Source organism: Carlito syrichta, unplaced genomic scaffold, assembly GCF_000164805.1.
Source record: "Carlito syrichta isolate Samal-C Ts95f unplaced genomic scaffold, Tarsius_syrichta-2.0.1 Scaffold314819, whole genome shotgun sequence".
NCBI classification, from domain to species: Eukaryota; Metazoa; Chordata; class Mammalia; order Primates; family Tarsiidae; genus Carlito; species Carlito syrichta.
In genome coordinates this window covers 325,603-343,704 of record NW_007258915.1, presented here as the reverse complement: position 1 = coordinate 343,704, position 18,102 = coordinate 325,603, and the positions used below count along the sequence as shown (strand labels likewise).

The following is an 18,102-nucleotide window of genomic DNA, read 5'->3' as shown; positions in this document are numbered from 1 at the left end:
TGTCTTTTGCACATTTATTTTATACCCTGAGACTTTGCCAAAGTCCTTTATTAGTGCAAGAAGGTTTTTGACAGATTCTCTTGGGGTTTTGAAGTATAGAATTATGTCATCTGCAAAGAGGGATAACTTGATTTCTTCTTTTCCTAATTGGATACCACTGATCACCTTCTCTTCTCTGATTGCTCTAGCTAGAACTTCCAAAACTATGTTATTGAACAGGAGGGATGAGAGTGGACATCCTTGTCTTGTTCCAGTTTTCAGGAGAAATGGTTCCAATTTCTGTTTGTTTAGTAGTATGCTAGCTGTGGGTTTCTCATAGATGGCTCTTACTATTTTGATGTGTGTTCCATCTATGCCTAGATGTTCAAGGGTTTTTATAAAGAAGGGTTGCTGGATTTTATCAAAAGCTTTTCGGCATCTAATGATATAATCATGTGTTTTTTGTTTTTATGTCTGTTGATGTATTTAATTACGTTTATGGTCTTAGGAATGTTGAACCAGCCTTGCATCCCAGGGATGAAGCCTACTTGGTTGTGGTGGATGATTTCTGATATGTGTTGTTGAATCCAGTTTGCTAGGATCTTGTTGAGAATTTTAGCATCTATATTCATCAAGGATATTGGCCTGTTCTCTTTCTTTATTGGATCTTTACCTGGCTTGGATATCAATGTGACGTTAGCTTCATAAAATGATTTGGGGAGAGTTCCATCTTTCTCAATCGCCTGGAAGACATTCAATAGGATTGGTATCAGTTCCTCCTTGTATGTTTTATAGAATTCTGCTAGAAAACCACCTGGTCCGGGGCTTTTTTTTTTTGTAGGTAGTTTTCTTATAACATAGTTAATTTCCTGGATTGTTATTGGTCTGTTTAAAGTCTCGATTTCTTCTTGTTTCAACATGGGGAGGTTGTGTGATGTCAGAAAGTTCTCCATTTCCTTTAGGTTTTCAAGTTTGTTTCCATACAAGTGCATACAGTAGTCTCCAATAATCTTTTGTATTTCTTCAGGGTCAGTTGTGACTTCATCTTTTGTGTTTCTGATTGAGTTTATTTGGGCCTTTTCTCTCTTTTTCTTGGTCAGTCTAGCTAGGAGACCATCACTCTTGTTTATCCTTTCAAAGAACCAACTTTTCATTTTATTGATTTTTTTTGTATTATCTTTTTGTCTTCTATGTCTCGAATTTGGGCTTTTATTTGGTGATCTGAATTCATCAACTGAAGTTAGAGTTTTGGTAGTCTTGCTTTCCCAGCTTCCTTAGGTGACTTGTTAGGCTGTTAACTGTGATCTTTCCATTTTCTTTCAAGTGTGTTTGTAGAGATATGAATTCCCCTCTTACTACTGCTTTCATGGCATCCCAGGGGTTTTGGTAAGATGTTTCTTCATTTTCATTTGTTTCAGGGTACCTTTTAAACTCTGTTTTGATTTCCATATTGACCCAGGAGTTGCTTAGCATCATACTGTTTAGTGTCCATGTCTTTGTGGGTTTAGGGGGAACTTTGTTGGTGTTGATATTTATTTTTATTCCACTGTGGTCTGAGAAGGTACATGGCAAAATTTCAATCTTATGAAATTTGTTTATGCTTGATTTTTGACCAAGGATGTGGCCAATCTTGTAGTACATTCCATGTGGTGATGAGTAGAATGTATATACTGTATTCGTTGGGTTGAGTGTTCTATAGGTATCTATTAAGTTCATTTGGTCAAGAGTCACACTGAGGTTCCAGATCTCCTTGCTGACTTTTTGTCTTGATGATCTGTCTAGGGTTGTGAATGGGGTATTAAAGTCCCCAGCTATGATAGTGTTAGAGTCAATCTCTTTTTTAAGTTTGCCTAGAAGCTGCTTTATGAAATTGATGCTCCTGTGTTGGGTGCATATATGTTTAGGATGGATATTTCTTGTTGATGGATTGAACCTTTTATCATTATATAGTGACTTTCTGCATCTTTTAAAATTTTTGATGGCTTAAAGAGTATTTTGTTTGAAATTAAGACTGCAACTCCTGCTTACTTTTGTGTTCCATTTGCCTGAAATTTTGCTTCTTATCCTCTTACTTTAGTCTGTGAGTGTCCTTTCTATTGAGACGAATCTCTTGGAGACAATATATTGTTGTCTCATGATAATTTTATCCATTTTGCCATTCTATGTCTTTTCAGTGGTGCATTTAGTCCATTCACATTCAGGCTAGTTATTGAAATGTGAGAGTTTATCCCTGTCATGAGTTCTTATAGAGTTGTTGTTCCTGTTTGTTTGTTGTCTTTCTTTTGATTTTTGGGCTGATTCATGTGTGTTTTCAATTTTTTCCCTGCACTCTTGTGAAGAACATTGTCGTTCTTTTTCCCCTTTCTTCTGTGTTTAATACTTTCTTAAATGTTTCTTGTAGAGCTGGTCTAGAGGCAGCATAAGTTCTTAGGGATTGAGTGTCTGGAAAAGATTTTAATTCTCCCTCACTGATGAAGCTTAGCTTCACTGGATAGGTTATTCTTGATTGAAATTGTTTATCTTTGAGAACTTTGAAGATTGGGCTCCAAGCTCTCCTAGCCTGAAGTGTTATGTGCATTTTAATAAAACTTTACTAAAAAGTGCCAAATTGCTCTCCCAGATTAGTTACACAAATTTGGTATCTGACCAATAGGGCATGAAAACTTGTTTTTTCCTAACCTCACCGACACTTGGTTTATATACATGTTAATTTTTGCCAATGTGAATGAAATGAAATCTCATTATTTTCCTTTCCTTTTTTGCTGGTGACATATGGGCATGTTTTTAAGCATTTAATGGCTTCCTGGTTCTCCTCTGTGAGTTGCCTTTTATACAGCTTGTCCTTTGGCTCTTCAATTCTGTTTCTTCCCTATGAGTTTGTAGGCGGTCTTTATATATTTTGGATATGTCAACATTTTGTCCATTGTATGGTTGGTTAATATGTTTTTAAACTCTATATCTGGCTTTTGTCATGCCAACTTAGTTTTGGTATTGTAAAAGTTAACCATCTCTTTTCTATGCTTTGCTATACTTTGTACTTTTTGTGCTTTGTTTCAGAAATTTTGTCCTATCCCAATGCCATAAAATATTTGCCCTATCCCAATGCCACCTATATTTTATTTTTTTTATTATTACTGTTTCAATTTTCATATGTATGTTTTAAATCACCTGGAATATATTTTCATATAGTGATCCAATGGTATTGGTTATATGAATATTAAATTATGTTAACATCACATATTAATTTCATCCCTTGTCCACCATCTGATTTTTAATATCAATTTTCTGTTTATATCTGGATCTGTTTTTATATGTTTCACTCTTTATTCTACTTTCTGCTTTGTTCTACTTGTTTACCCTAATATTAATTTTGCCTTATAAAGCTAACATAAGGAGACTTGATTTTTGGTAGGACAAATCCCTCTTTCTGGTTCTTCCTTAACAATGGCATTCTTTACCTTTTACTCTTCCATATAAATTTTAGAATACGCTTTTCAGGGATTGGCTGTAGTGGGAAACTGCCAGGGGAGGGCGTGAGTGGGATTGGCAGTAGTGGGAAACTGTCAGGGGAAGGGGGGCACACCTCATCAACAAGGGTACCTGCAAAATGAACATTTATATACCTAGCCCTGAATTGTACCCCACATATTTAAAAGAAAAAAAAGAACATGCTTTTCAGGATTAAAAAAGAAACCCATTTGATTTTTTTTTTAAAACTGGAATTGCATCTTTATGGTGGTGGTGATACTACATCATCCCTCACAAACAAAATACTTACTTCCATTTATTTAGGGTTTCATTTATTCCCTTCAATAATGTGCTATGGTTTTTACATTAAGAACTTGTGGTTGGACATGGTGATTCATACCTGTAATCTCAGCACTTTGAAAGGCCAAGGTGGAAGGATGACTTAAGACCAGGAGTTCAAGACCAGTTTGGGCAACATATCAAGATCCAGTCTCTACAATAAATATGAAGATCAGGAAGGTGTGGTGGAGCATGCCTGTAGTCCCAGCTACTCAAGAGGCTAAAGCAGGAGAAGTGGTTGAGCCCAGAAGTTGGAGGATGCAGTGACTTCTGATCACCACTGTACCACTGCTCTGTCACTGTTTGGGCGACAGAATGAGAGCCTGTCTTAAAAAAAAAATCTTGCATGTGATTTTACATATTTTTTACTTACCTGACTGCCTTATAGTTTTGCTGGATTACAGAAATGCAACTTAATTTCCAGTATGCTTGTATGTCCAGTATAAGGTTTATCTAGGATAGGGTTTATACTTGGTCATGATATATTTTTATATATTTAGTTAGGATTTTTAAAAATTTTTATTCATCAGTAAAATCGAGCATATAATTTTAATTTATATACTGCCCCATTAATATAGTGTTTCATCTAACTTTCAGATTTTTGCCAATCTGGTAAAAATTAATAATTAGGCATATTTTAACAATACATTTCTATTATGTGTGAGGTTGAGTGTCTGTTCTTGTTTGTCAACCTGATTTGTAAAAACAAAAAGTAACTAAGCATAGTCTTGATGTACATTTTTGTTATTACAAGTGACGTTAGGCATCTATTAACATACTCAAGAAACTTTTTTTATTTCCTTTGCTGTCAATCCCTCTTCATATCCTTCACCTTTTTCTCCCTTTATTTGCAAAGAAATTTTTTACATATTAAGATTAGTTATTTAGCTATAATCTTAATTAACATTTTTTTATGTTGTGTTATGTTGTGTTTGCCTATGGTCTTTTCATTGTGAATTTTTTTTATTTTGATGCAGTCAAATTTATCAATTTTTGTACATCAAGTTTGTTCTTCTTTTATTGTAGATTGATTCAGTTACAGTTAGAAAGTCATTCTCCACTCAGAGGTTACAAGGGTATTTCCTTCATTTCCTTCTATAATTTTTCTGATTTTATTTTTTATAGGTAGACCACTGATCCATTTGGAATTTACCCTTGGCACAATATAAGATAAGGATTCAATCATAATTTTGTTTTCAGATCCCAATCCTCCTAACTCAGTACCATATATTGAGTAGTTCATCTTTTCCTCCTTGACTTAAGGCTGGAACCTCCAGCACCGTGGGCATGGACTGATACCGGTCCATGGTTTATTAGGTACTGGGCTGCACAGCAGGAGGTAAGCAGAGGGTGAGCGGAACTCCATTTTTCTGTCAGATCAGCAGATCATAGGAGCATGAACCCCACTTTGAACTACACACATAAGAGCTCTAGGTTGCGCACTCCTTATGAGAATCTAATGCTGATGATTCCCCCCGATCCCATCTCATCTGTGGAAAAATTGTCTTCCATGAAACCAGTCCCTGATCCCCCAAAGGTTGGGGACTGCTGACTAAGGTGTTATACTTATCATATATTGAATTTCATGAAGCCACTCCTATGTTCACTCTTCTTTCTCTTAAGGAAAGTGATAGCTTGCTCTACCTAAATATTTGGACTTATCTGTATGTTTCTTATGGTCCTTTTCATCCATGGTCTTATAGTTATTTTAGATAGTTTTATATCTTCTGGTAAATATTAAGCTTCTTAAGGACACAATCTTCAGAATAGCCCAAAATGCAGTAGTTAGTAAATAAATGCCCTGAGCAAAAGAAAAAAACATTGAAGTCTCTTATGCTACCAACTGCCTACCCCAGGACAAGAGAGCACCCTCCACCCTGTTCCATTCATTAATGTACTCAATGCTCCATCTTGGGTTTGGAATAGACATAGTGTCTATCCAGTTTCACCAGAAAAAAGAACTAGAACATGGCCTGTAAACCAAAGGACCTGTGTCCCAAGGTAAGATAAGCTCCCATGTAGGCTGCATCAGTTAGCAAGATGCCAAAACTGCCTATCTATGCTCCATTTTTTCCCAGGAGAAATTCCAGATCTCTACTCTGATGATGAAGTTGAAAACATCATAAGCAATGTGAAGAATGAAGTCAAAAGCCAAGGTTTGGTAGACAACAGAGAGAACTGCTGGAAGTTCTTTATAGATAGGGTGCGACGACAACTGAAGGTAAAGAGGATTACTGACAGCATAGGCAGGGACCAGAGGTGGTTCATGGGAGCTTTTACTGATACTTTTGACACAGCTTTCCTTATTGATTGTCTTGGAGTGGGTGGTGAGGGTGTAGCACCTATCTCATCCTGAGCGCCATTGCAAGGACATTCTTTGCATCTGTTTTGTGGGCAGTGGCCTGTCTCTTGCATCATGCATTTCCAGTATTCTTGATCTGCTTGGCTAGAAAGACTGGCTAGCATTTACAGATTTTTTTTTCTGTTAGATGTGCTTCTCAGTTTTCTAGGAGATAATGAACCCAAGGTCGTGACTGCCTCTCTGTATTTCTCTGATTCCTTCCTGGTTGGCCTCACCCTTCTGACTTCTCAGGTGACTCTCTGTTTCTCCCCTGTGGGGAACAAATTGAGGGTCCGCAGCAGGAAGTTTCCAGCCATTGTGAACTGCACGGCCATCGACTGGTTCCACGAGTGGCCTCAGCAGGCATTGGAGTCTGTCAGTCTCCGCTTCTTGCAGAACACAGAGAGCATTGAGGTAAGAAGGGAAAGGAGATGCTATTCAAAAGCCTCCCCACCTCAGGTTGCGAGGAATTCCATGTCCAAGATGTTAGGGTTCAAGATCAAGCTTGGATAGAGTTGCTGAAGCACAACTTTTCACGTGGTGAAGGAATGAGTGGGAAGAACGTTTGCCTCCAATCTTGGTAGTGAGATGATCTCTTTTATTTCCTACTCTTTGATTTTAGCCCACAGTAAAACAGTCAATTAGCAAGTTCATGGCCTTTGTCCACACAAGTGTCAACCAAGCATCCCAGACTTACCTGAGCAATGAGCAGCGCTACAACTACACAACTCCCAAATCCTTTCTGGAGTTCATCAGGCTCTACCAGAGTTTGTTGCTCAGTAATGGAAGAGAGCTCAAGTCCAAGACAGAGAGGCTTGAGAATGGGCTGCTGAAGCTGCATAGCACCTCTGCCCAGGTAAGCATCATCCCATTCTCCCACCTGCAGAAGACCTGGAGGGTTCACAAACAAGATCTGAAAATCATATATGGCATTCCCAGGGCTCCCGTACCATCAGAAACAATAAACAATGTTCAGGCTGAGCTCCTCCAGCAGAAATGCACACCCTCAGCCTCAGGTCTGATCTGCTCCCTCTCACTGTTGCTGGGATCCCCTGAAAAACCTCTTCTCTCTTCCTCTTGGCAATCTCCTTCTTTCCTCTGCTTTCTTTTCCTCTCCAATTTATTTACCATCCATCCTCAAAAATAAAAGAAATGAATGGTGAAGGGAAATGGTTGCAGGATGATTCCAATTTTCTTTTATTTCTTACCGTATTAGCCGTCAGAGCCATTGGAACCTTGTTTCTTCAACAAATCTTGTCTCATTTCATACATTTTCTTATATGTTTCCAGGTGGTTGATCATCATAAGAAGGCCTCTATCATCCTGTCCTTGTTATGTATTTCTGTTTATTCTTCTAAATAGAGATTATGTCAATTTTCTAATCTTCCCTTGAGAGTTGAAGTCAACTCTAGCATCTGCATTGCTCCTGCCTTGCACTCACTGAGTACTGCTACTCTCTTGACAGCCCCTTTCCATTCTTTATTTACCAGCAGCAGGGCTGGCCCCTCATTAAGGTGGTAACATTTCATGAATTTGTACAATTAAGCTAAAATTGTGATCCACTTAAATTCTTGGACATTGCATGGTCCTGAAGATATCTAAACCTTTCATTTTCTCAGAATTTTGTCTTTGGAATTGCTCTATTGAACTTTCTCCTTTTTTTCTCCTCGCTTCAGGTTCTTGAGTCAAAGAGGTAATGCCCCTAAAGAATTTAAGTTCAGTTAGTGGTATGCAGTCAGTCGGCCCTTACAATCTAAACACAGCCTTTCTTCTGCTCAGAAAATTTTCCTTCTATCATGTGGTTTTGCTCATCCAGTCTAGCTTCTCCTCTTAGAGAAATGGTTAGCTGGATGGAGTCTCTGTGCCCCTTATCTATTATGTTCATGTGTTGCCTTCATCACTTTGGCCTTTTCCCCTACATTGTTGGAGAGTTTTTCAAGTTTATCATCAACAATACTAATTTAATAGTGCATAATATTGCTTCTGCTTCTTATGCTTTCAAAGAAGACTCTAATTATGCTGTTACATTTTTTAATTTCCTAGCAATGCTTCTTCATTTTATCCTTTTCTTTTTTCAATACATCCTATTGCATTTTTATTCCAGCCTGTTTTTCTGCTATTATTTCCCAGAAACCTTTCTACTTATGATAACAAACAGATTCCTTCATGTTTTTTTTTCTAGGTCTGTTAATGGAACACCTTTTCAGAGCTGTGTTCTTCTTCATCTTCTAGGCCAGGGGTCCCCAACTCCTGGGTACCGGTCCGTGGCCTGTTAAGGACTGGGCTGCACAGCAGGAAGTGAGCCGTGGGCCAGCGTAACTCCACCTTCTGTCACATTAGTGGCTGCATTAGATTCCCATAGGAGCCCTAACTTTATTGTGAACTGCACATGCGTGGGATCTAAGTTGCATGCTCCTTATGAGAGTGTAACGCCTGATGATTCCCCTCAACTGCCCACTATGGAAAATTTGTCTTTCAAAAATCTGACCCCTGATGCCAAAAAGATTGGAGACCTCTGTTCCAGATGCTATTCCTTTCCTTGTTTCCACAGACCTTCTTTTGTTCTTTATTTACCTTCAGGCCAGATAAGATCAGTTCAAACTCAATGTCAATAAATGGCATGTGCAAATTATCTGTGACACTACTGTCTTTCCATTTGTGTGACAAAAACCCTTCTTAGGACTCCAGTTCAGGGCAGGGTGAGGTACACAGATCCCAGTCTAGGTTCTAAGGGTGTGTCTGGTATACATTTTTGCTATGGAAAGGTAGCATCTTTTCTCTCAACCATTTTGTTTCTTTCAATCTTTAAACTTGTAGAAGATAGCATAGAATACAATCTCAGAATGCAGTACTACCAGAATTTTTTAAACGTCTCCCACCTCCTCCTTTTCCTTTTTCTTTTCACCACCTACTTGCCTTCAGAACATTCTATACCAGTCCATGGTCTACTTCCTACCCTCTGGGAATTACTGACCCATCTGTGTAAAGGATGGTTGCTGGGGAAAAAGGAAGGAAAGATATTCTGACCCTCTCACAGAGCAGAACCCAGTATTCTGTTTTGTACAGATCTTGGGTCTTTGAGTAGACACTGTAGAAAGTACAGTGCCTGTTTCCTGTTTTAGGTGATCAATATTTAACAAGGAGTAGCCAAGTTATGCCATTAGGTGATTCCAGCTGTAGCTGTACATGGTATAGTTAGTGGAGAAGCCTCCTAAGTTCTAGCATTAGGTTCAGTATCTGAAACCATCAAAAAAAATTCTCCTCTCATATTCTCTACTTCAGTGAATGATACCCCTATCTACTCTGTTCCCTAGACCAGAAACTGGGGGATTATTTTAGACTCTTCTCCTTCCCTCACTTTCCACATTTAAAAGTTAACAAGTTCTGTATGTTTTCTAAATATCTCTCAAATCTGTTCCCATTTTCAATGTCTTGGTTTTGACACTTCTTACCTAGATGATTTCAATAAACTGAACTCCCAATCCTGCTTTACCTACTACCTCTCTCATCATCTGTTCAGGCCAAAATCCTCTTGGGGTCATCCTTGACTCTTCTTACTCCTCTCTTATTCTCACACCCACACCCAAACCATCCAAAAAGCACTATTGGCTCTAACTTCAAAACATGCCCAGAATCTACCACATCTCATTCCCTTTCCTGTCACTACCTCAGTCTGAGTCACTAACATATTACACTTCTAACTAGTTTGTCTGCTTCTACTTTTGCTCCTCTATAGTCTGTCCCCAACTGAGAAGCCAGAGTAGTCCATTTAAAGCATAAATCAGACCATGTTACTCTTCTCTTCAAAACTTTGTGATGGTTTCCACGTCCTTGGGCTTCCAAGGCTCCTCTCCAGCCTTGCCTATCCCATTCCTTTGACATCCCTCTCCAACCACTCTTTGCTCTCTTCTCAGATATTCCAGACCTTTTCATTGACTGTTCTTTCTAACTGGGTTATCTTCCTGCTGATATCCCAGTGACTCAATTATTTGTTCAGATGTCACCTTTTCAGTGAATCCTATCTTGATGACCCCATTTAAAATTGCAGCTTCTCACCACTCCAGATCCCCTGATTCTGCTCTGTTTTATTATTTTCCTATGTCACTTATCTAGCATACTTTATAATTTACCTATGTTTATATTTATTGTTTATCATCCATCTCCATCCATTGGAAACAAGATCTATAAGGACAGGGATACTTGTCTATTTTGTTTGCTGATATATTCCAAGTATCTAAAACAGTGCCTGGACAGAGTGGGCACTCATTAAATATTTGTTGAACAAATAAATTACAGAATAAACAGTACTCTACTAGTCCAGCACTACCCCTGCATATTGTTCTACCCTTCCCTTCTTCAATTCTACCACACTGTACCCCAGAGTCCAACAGTACTATTTGTAGTTCCCCCAAAACTTTATAACTGTTCATATCTCTGTGTCTTTACACATGCCCCCACCTTGGCAGCTTATCACTGTCTACACCTGAATAATTTGCTACCTATCCTCACCGAAGCCCTTTCTAAGTTCTGAGCAGGGTAGCAGTTCCTTCTCTGTGTTTCCATCCTTGAATCATGTTTCTTTTCCTGCATATATCATGCTATACAGTTATGAGTCCTTCAAGAACAGAGACCAGGATTCACTTCTGTTACCACAAATAGGTGGTCTACAAATGGATGAGTAGATGACTAGATGAGTAGATGATGGGTGAATAAGCAAATGAATGAATAGTTCCAAAGTCACCTGTAAACTCAGAGAGCAGGTGGAGGATGACTCTTGGCAATATCGTGCACACGATGTCTATTTCATAAATAGATATTGATGGTTTTCATGATAATTCTTCTGGTAAAACTGATATCTGGGGTTCCTGTCTGTGGTATAAACTCTTCATCTGTGATTGTTTTTTTGGTAGAAAAAGATTGAAGTATGCCATCATAATCTTGGTATAAAGGTAGTAACTTGAATTATATTGCATTGGTATCCTACTACTTAAATATGACAGTTTTTGATGCTCATAATCTGATAGGAATAAGCTAAATGAATATTGCAGCCCTGGCTCAGAGACAATACAAATTCATTTAACAACAATAGTTTCATTAAAAGTAGTAGTTATGGAAATACCAGGGGTTAGGTCGAGGTCCTATTGCTCACCACACAGAAAACCAATCTGCACAGAAAGCCAGTCGCTGAGACAATTATTGCCAAGGAAGAAGACTTTTTATTCAGGTGTTATCTACCAGGGATATCAATCTCAAATCTGTCTCCCTGACTGATTAAAATTGAGGGATTATATGGTGGAAGAAAGAATGTAACTCCCTGTAGAATTAGGGAGGGATAAGGAAGCAGTCATGATGAATGAGGGGTCTGGTGTCATATTGTCCAGGTGCTGTTATCCAGTTTTAGACTTGCCTGAGGACTGGTTTCCTTCTAAAGGAACTCAGAGAACACAAATAGAAGTTTCAAAGTTTTAACAATGACAGAGGGTCAATTTCTATGCTTATTCAAAAAATGCTTAAATATCATTTCTGTGGGGAAATTGGGTTTCATACTGATAATCATAATAATGACAAAAATTAATAATTATATGATAATCTAAAGTTATAAATTTTAGACTCATAATTTCATACTTAAGACTAATCAGAAATGTAACTTTATTTTTCTGTGACTGAATTCAACATAGTTCTGGATCCATCTTATCCATTTAAGAGAAGAAAATTCTTAATCTTACATTTCAGCATGACTTTGTCACTTCAATTCAGAATTCAGTCTCTCCCTCAGGGCTGTTTCCTTTTGAAAGGTCTTTTCCTCCTCTGTGTGGTGGTGTCAGGTTATGGGAGGCAGCTGATGAAGCATTCTTGTTGTGGTCCTCCAGTTCTCATTGGTTCTGATGACACATGGCTGGTTTTACTAAGTCTTTAGGTGGTTTTTCTATCTTTGTGTCAGCATCAGCTGAAGTCTTCACAGTTAGTGCAATTGTGTCCTTTCTCTTGGCATCATCAGGGCCCCCATCCCTGACTTGGATCTCACTTGTCCTTCACTGGTACTATTCAGAAGTCACTGTCTTCCCCACTTCTGTATATAAATCAAGTATATTCAGGAAGAAGAGGAGGCTGTTGGATTGAAGAATCATTCATAAAAGGCCTAAAGGTCATTGCCAATTCCCTAGATATGGGATTTAATCCACAAATCTATCAATCTGTAAACTTTTAAATTCAGTTTATCTTGGAGTTCTCAAATAGTCTTAGGCCATCAAACTTACCTGAAGTTGACAGTTTAATAATTTTTGTTGATGTATTAGTCAGGAATCTTTTGGTTGCAAGTGATGAAAATCTAACTCAAATTCATCCATCAAGAAGAAGAAAACAAAAATGAAAGAAAGGAATGGAAAACAGGAAAACATGGGAAGGGAAAAAAAGAGAGGACAGAGAATACCTTGAGGTCATGCGATACACTTATCAGGACCCTTTTGATGACAACTGAACAAAATCCAACTGAAGTTGAATTAGGCAAAACAACAAAATAAAATAAAAAGAAACGAATTGGTTCATATAACTGAAAATCAGCTAGAGAGCTTAATTGGACAGGGCTGAAGCTAGATACTCACTTGATACTCTGTACATCTTGATTTGGCCATAGTTGGACAATCTCTATAATATAGATACTCTCATTAGCAAAGCTAGGATCCAATGACAAACTGGAAGAGGGAATTCTTCAAAGGAAACTCCAACTATGTTACCAGAATAAGGGTGAAAAGTTTTTTATTAGGCAGGCAAACATAACAGATACAGATAGGAGACATCCATCCCTAAGAGAAAAGATCCTTGAAATCCAAATTCATACCAGAAAGTGTTGTGTGTTTACATGGGCACAGAATAAGCAGGAAGATATCTCTGGGCCTCTGTCTTAGTTCATTTGTGTTCCTAAATAGGAATACCTTAGCTGGGTAATTTTTATAGAAAAGAGATTTATTTTGGCTTATGGTTCCACAGGCTGTACAAGAAGCATGACACCAGCATCTGCTTCTGGGAGGGCCTCAGGCTTCTTCCAGTTATGGCGGAAGGAAAAGGGAACTGGTGTATGCAGAGATCAGATGATGAGAGAGAAGGCAAGAGAGAGGGAAGAGAAATACCAGGCTATGGGAACAAATATAGCAAGAACTCACAAATACACATAACCCACCCCCTCCCCCAGGAAGGGCATTAATCTATTCATGAGGGATCTGTCCCCATGACCCAAACAGCTGCCATTAGTCCCCACTTCCAACCATTAAGGATCGAATTTCTACATGAGATTGAGAGGATCAAATATCCGAACTATGACAGCCTCCTATCCTCAAAAGAGTATTGCTGCTGATCACCTTGGACTTCTTCTCCATCCCTGGCCGCTGGTGATGCGATTACATCTTTACCCCAAAACCTAGAACTGCCTGCAGAAAAATAATTCTCATAGGCAATGCAGGGAAAACACGTGACATTTGTCCCAGAAAACAGTACTTCTCAGTTCTAATTCTTCCTCAGCTTCATTCCTAAAATCTCTGGAGTTCTAGGGAAAAGTCATAGGAACCCTGCCTGCTCTATTTAATATCGTATGCTTGGTCCTTGATGAAGGGAGGGCCACCTAGCACCACTGTATTGTCACCCCAGTCAGTAGGTACCCCATTTACCACCATGGTCATGATTCAGGAGCCAACAGACTGAGGAAAAGAATCTCTTCTGTGTTTGTGACACGTTCCTTCTAAATCTTCCTATCTAGGTTTGGGGGGGGTCTAAACAAAAAGAAATTCAAAGTGGGGCTCAAATATTTTAAAGAAAGAAGAAGAGAAAGATTTAAAATAATCTATTTAAATTTCCCGTCCTATTGTAGAAGAATCATAAAAATGAACTTGAATTATACCTTCTATGTAGTTTGGTGTGGTACAGCCTAATTCCAACTGGTGAGACCCTCCCATCACTCTGTCGTAGCTTAAGAGTTAGAATGTTCCTATTCACAGTACGGGTGATTATTTACCTTGAACTTTAGGTCATAAGCCATATCTGCAATCAACAAAACAAAACACCAACAACAACCAAAAAAAACCCACTTCAATTTTCTCAAATCTCCCAAGATTTGAAAAGGAACAAAAAGTTACTGGTGTGTTTGCTGACTGGAGTGATTATGCAGCTCAATCATTTTGATTTACAATTGCATCTTTGTCCCTGTAGAAATAACTCTCTGCAGCTGAACAACGGGAGATGGAAACGGATTAACCTTCCAACTTGTGAATATAAGACGAGTTCTAGGGAGCAGGCCTCCATTTGAGGTTAACACAAAGTCTCTCATTTCTATGAATACACAAAATTAAAGAGCATTCTCTTTTTTCCCTTTCCTTTTCTTTTCTTTTGATCTGCCATGAAAAGGGAATTATCAGCAGCATCTAAGCCTCAGTTTTATTTTTCCCCTTGTGCATTTTGCATCATAAAGCATTTGAATCTGTTTGACGTGTTCCAGGAGCTCTGAAGTAACCTTTGGTTTTTGCGTGAAAGAGACTGCAGAAAAATGAGAAGCAAGAGGTCATTCTGGAATGTAAAGTTTATGGGCCATATTGCAAATACAAATGGCTTTTTTACTCTTCAGAAATAAATGGGTCTGTGTATTCCCTTTGCATCTGAAAAACCCATCACACTAGGCCAGCAATGCTCAACCCTACATGGGCATCAGAACCGCAGTTATTACATCCAAAATTTCTGATGCAGTATATCTGGAATAGGGTCTGGGAGTCTGCATTGCTAACATGTGCCTAAGTGACATGATATGCTGGTTCTGGGAACAAGGAGCACATTCTGAGAACCACTACACTCTGCCAATCTGAATGTAGGTAGAAAACCATTGCTTTCTCCCCAGTTCATGAGACAAATAGTTTTCCATGTGCTGATACCCCCAATCACTTCATTACCCCCTCTAGATGACATATGACTTGAGAGGCTGGATGGGGAATTCAGCTGACCTGGGCCACTAGAATTCTTGCTGTCCCACTTTCATCTGGTCATCTGTTTCTAATAAGGATTGTTTAAATAAATGAAGACCAGCCCAGGTAGAACAATAAAAGACTATTCAGAGTTTGTAAGAGAGTCAGCCATCATCACTTATGTTTAGCAGATACTCAAAACCAGGCAGACAAAGAGGGAAAGCTTCATAGTGAAAAAGGAAAAGGTTTCTGGTGTGTCCTGAGTGGAGACTGTTGGCATGGGGAAAGAGTAGGATATCTTGCTGAAAGTAGGTGTCCAGGCCGGGCGCAGTGGCTCTCGCCTATAATCCCAGCACATTGGGAGGCCGAGGTGAAGGGACTGCCTGAGCCCGCGGGTTCGAGACCAGCCTGGGCAACTTGGCGAGACCTCATCTCTACAATAAATCAAAAAATTAGCCGGGCATGGTGGCACATGCCTGTAGTTCCAGCTACTTGGAAGGCTGGTAGGGGAAGGATCGCCTGAGCCCAGCAGGTCGAGGCTGTGTTAGCCAGGAGCGTGCCACTGCCATCCAGCCTGGCAGAGAGACTCCAACTCAAAAAAAAAAAAAGAAAGAAAGAAAAAAAAGTTGGTGTCCTATGTGATTGGTTAGGGGAGCATGTTTGGCTTTCTCTGATTGACCCGAGGTTGGAAGCAGGGGTAAAAATTAAGAAAGTTGTCTGTTATAAATCTAGTTCTGGCCATTTGAGGCCATTTGCCATAGGGGTTATTTTTATCTTCCTGAATTAATATTAGAGATAGCCTACAAGTCTAACTTAGCAGACTGGCTTCCTGGGCTGGTTATTATAGATAATAGGTATGTTTCCTGGACAGGTTGCTGCAGATTGTGGGACAGTTCTATTTTAATATATGCTCTGGCCATTGTCCATCTTGAACTCACATCAGCAGAGATCTTCCTGCTATGGTCACTCAGGTCATTTTGGCCGTTAGGTTCTATTGGACGCATGAGCAGACTCCACGTTAACCAATCTTAGTTCAACAATGACTGATCTTTATTAAAGGCCTATTATGTGAAAAAGTATTATATTAGGCACTAGAAGTTTTATAAGACCCAGGTACCAAAGTCAATGGGAAGCTGCGTAAGTCATTTGGGCATCAAGGAGAAAGTTGAGACACATGTTGTTTAGAATATTCCGGCACGTGTACTATGGAAGGGAGAGGATTTCGAACTTTCCTTCCCTTCCTCAGCCAGAGAGTTCGGTCTCATCTGAGAGCACAGTTCTATCCCCTTTGCATCAGGAGTTGGCATCGGTGCTGCTCTGCATAGTTGGGTTCTCAGAGCCATGCCCGCGGTCTCTCTGGTCACTACTCCTGATAAATGCTTCTCTGATGCAGGTAGATGATTTGAAAGCCAAGCTGGCTACCCAAGAAGTAGAGCTGAAGCAGAAGAATGAAGACGCAGACAAACTGATTCAGGTGGTGGGCGTGGAAACTGACAAAGTGAGCAGAGAGAAAGCTGTGGCAGATGAGGAGGAGAAGAAGGTGGCCCTCATCATGCTAGAGGTGAAACAGAAGCAGAAGGACTGTGAGGAAGACCTGGCTAAAGCTGAGCCAGCACTCACAGCAGCTCAGGCAGCCCTCAACACCCTCAACAAGGTAGGAGCAATGTCTTCTTTACCTGCTTATCCTCAGGGACAGACAAACCCGGAAACCAGCCGGTACCCTGGTGTTCCCAAGTGACACAAGGGCAAAGCTGGAACGGCATAGGGCTGACTCTAACTGTCACTGGTTTATTCATTAAACAAACAAACATTTTTCTAACGACTACATATTAGGTTCCATGAGCTACCAATGCAATCCCAGAGAAGTGTGGATCTTAGAACTAAGTGATTCAACAACCTCACTTCACAAATGAGAAAACTAAGGCCCAAAGAGGAGGACAGACTTGCTCAGAGTCACGGACTTAAATATTAGAGCCAGGACTGTAACTCACATCTTTATCTTGAACTCACATCAGCAGAGATCTTCCTGCTGTGGTCACCCAGGTCATTTTGACCGTTAGATTCTATTGGACACACGAGCGGTTTAAGGCCTTTATATTAAGTGTGTAAGATATGAGACTAAAATAAAATGTTGACTCCAAAATTTTTTTTTATTCTACGAGATAAAAATTAGTAAATGTTCAATTAAGTGAAAACAACGTAACTCTGTCAATTAAATTCAAATCGTGTACATAGCAACATGTGTCCAAACAAGCACAATTTTTCAAATGTATTCATTAGGCAATTTTATTCTGGACCCCTTTAAATTTACTCTGGAAGAAAGAGGGAGGCCATGTGGCTTGCTACTTCTTTCTTTTCTCATTTTTCACAATTAACATTCTTTCTTATTTGGATAACCTTGGTTGAGAGACAAAGGGGCAGTCCAATTCATGTCATTATGAGTTAGCATCAGAAATGAACCCAAAGTTGGTCTTTTTCTTCTATTGCGATACTCACACAGGTTTTCTGGAGACCCTCCACCAGTCATTGGGGACTTTGCCCCTACAGATTTCTTTCTTCTCCTTCCTCTAAGAGTCTAGCAGTTCCCTTGCCTCCTTCAAATGAAGCACTTGGGCAGATCTAAGACAGCCTATGGCAGATCAACCATGCAAGTAGCTCATCTGGAAACACCTGTATCTCACTGGAAACACCTGTATCTCCTTTCCCCTGGCAAATTCTTGGAGTGTTGGCCACCCAGTGCAGCACAATCTCCCTAGCGCCACTGTCTGGGGGCTAGCCAGCTATTCTCACACACTCAATATTTCTGGGGAATAAGTTAAACCTGAGTCCACTGCATCACTCAAACTGCAGAGGAAATATATTAAGCTCGCTGAGTAGTCTCCGTAAAGTCCCTCCTTCTAGGTGAGAAAAGGGAAGCTGCCCCATGTCCTCCCTTAAAAGCAGAAGGGGTAAGACCCACCAACAATTTTCACTAAAAGTTCTGTCTTAATCCCCAACTTCCTGACTCATTTTTATCCTCAACAAGAGTGAAGG

At 39.5% G+C, this 18,102-nt stretch overlaps 1 protein-coding gene across 1 annotated transcript in view; it reads left to right on the top strand.

Annotated features, from left to right (window-relative positions):
• LOC103274593 (dynein heavy chain 9, axonemal-like) overlaps window positions 1-18,102 on the top strand; it is a 134,054-nt gene that overhangs the window by 8,907 nt on the left and 107,045 nt on the right. The window contains exon 2 of the mRNA XM_008072030.2: window positions 16,463-16,723. Coding sequence (XP_008070221.1) covers window positions 16,463-16,723 — 261 coding nt within the window. The remainder of the gene's footprint in view (window positions 1-16,462; window positions 16,724-18,102) is intronic.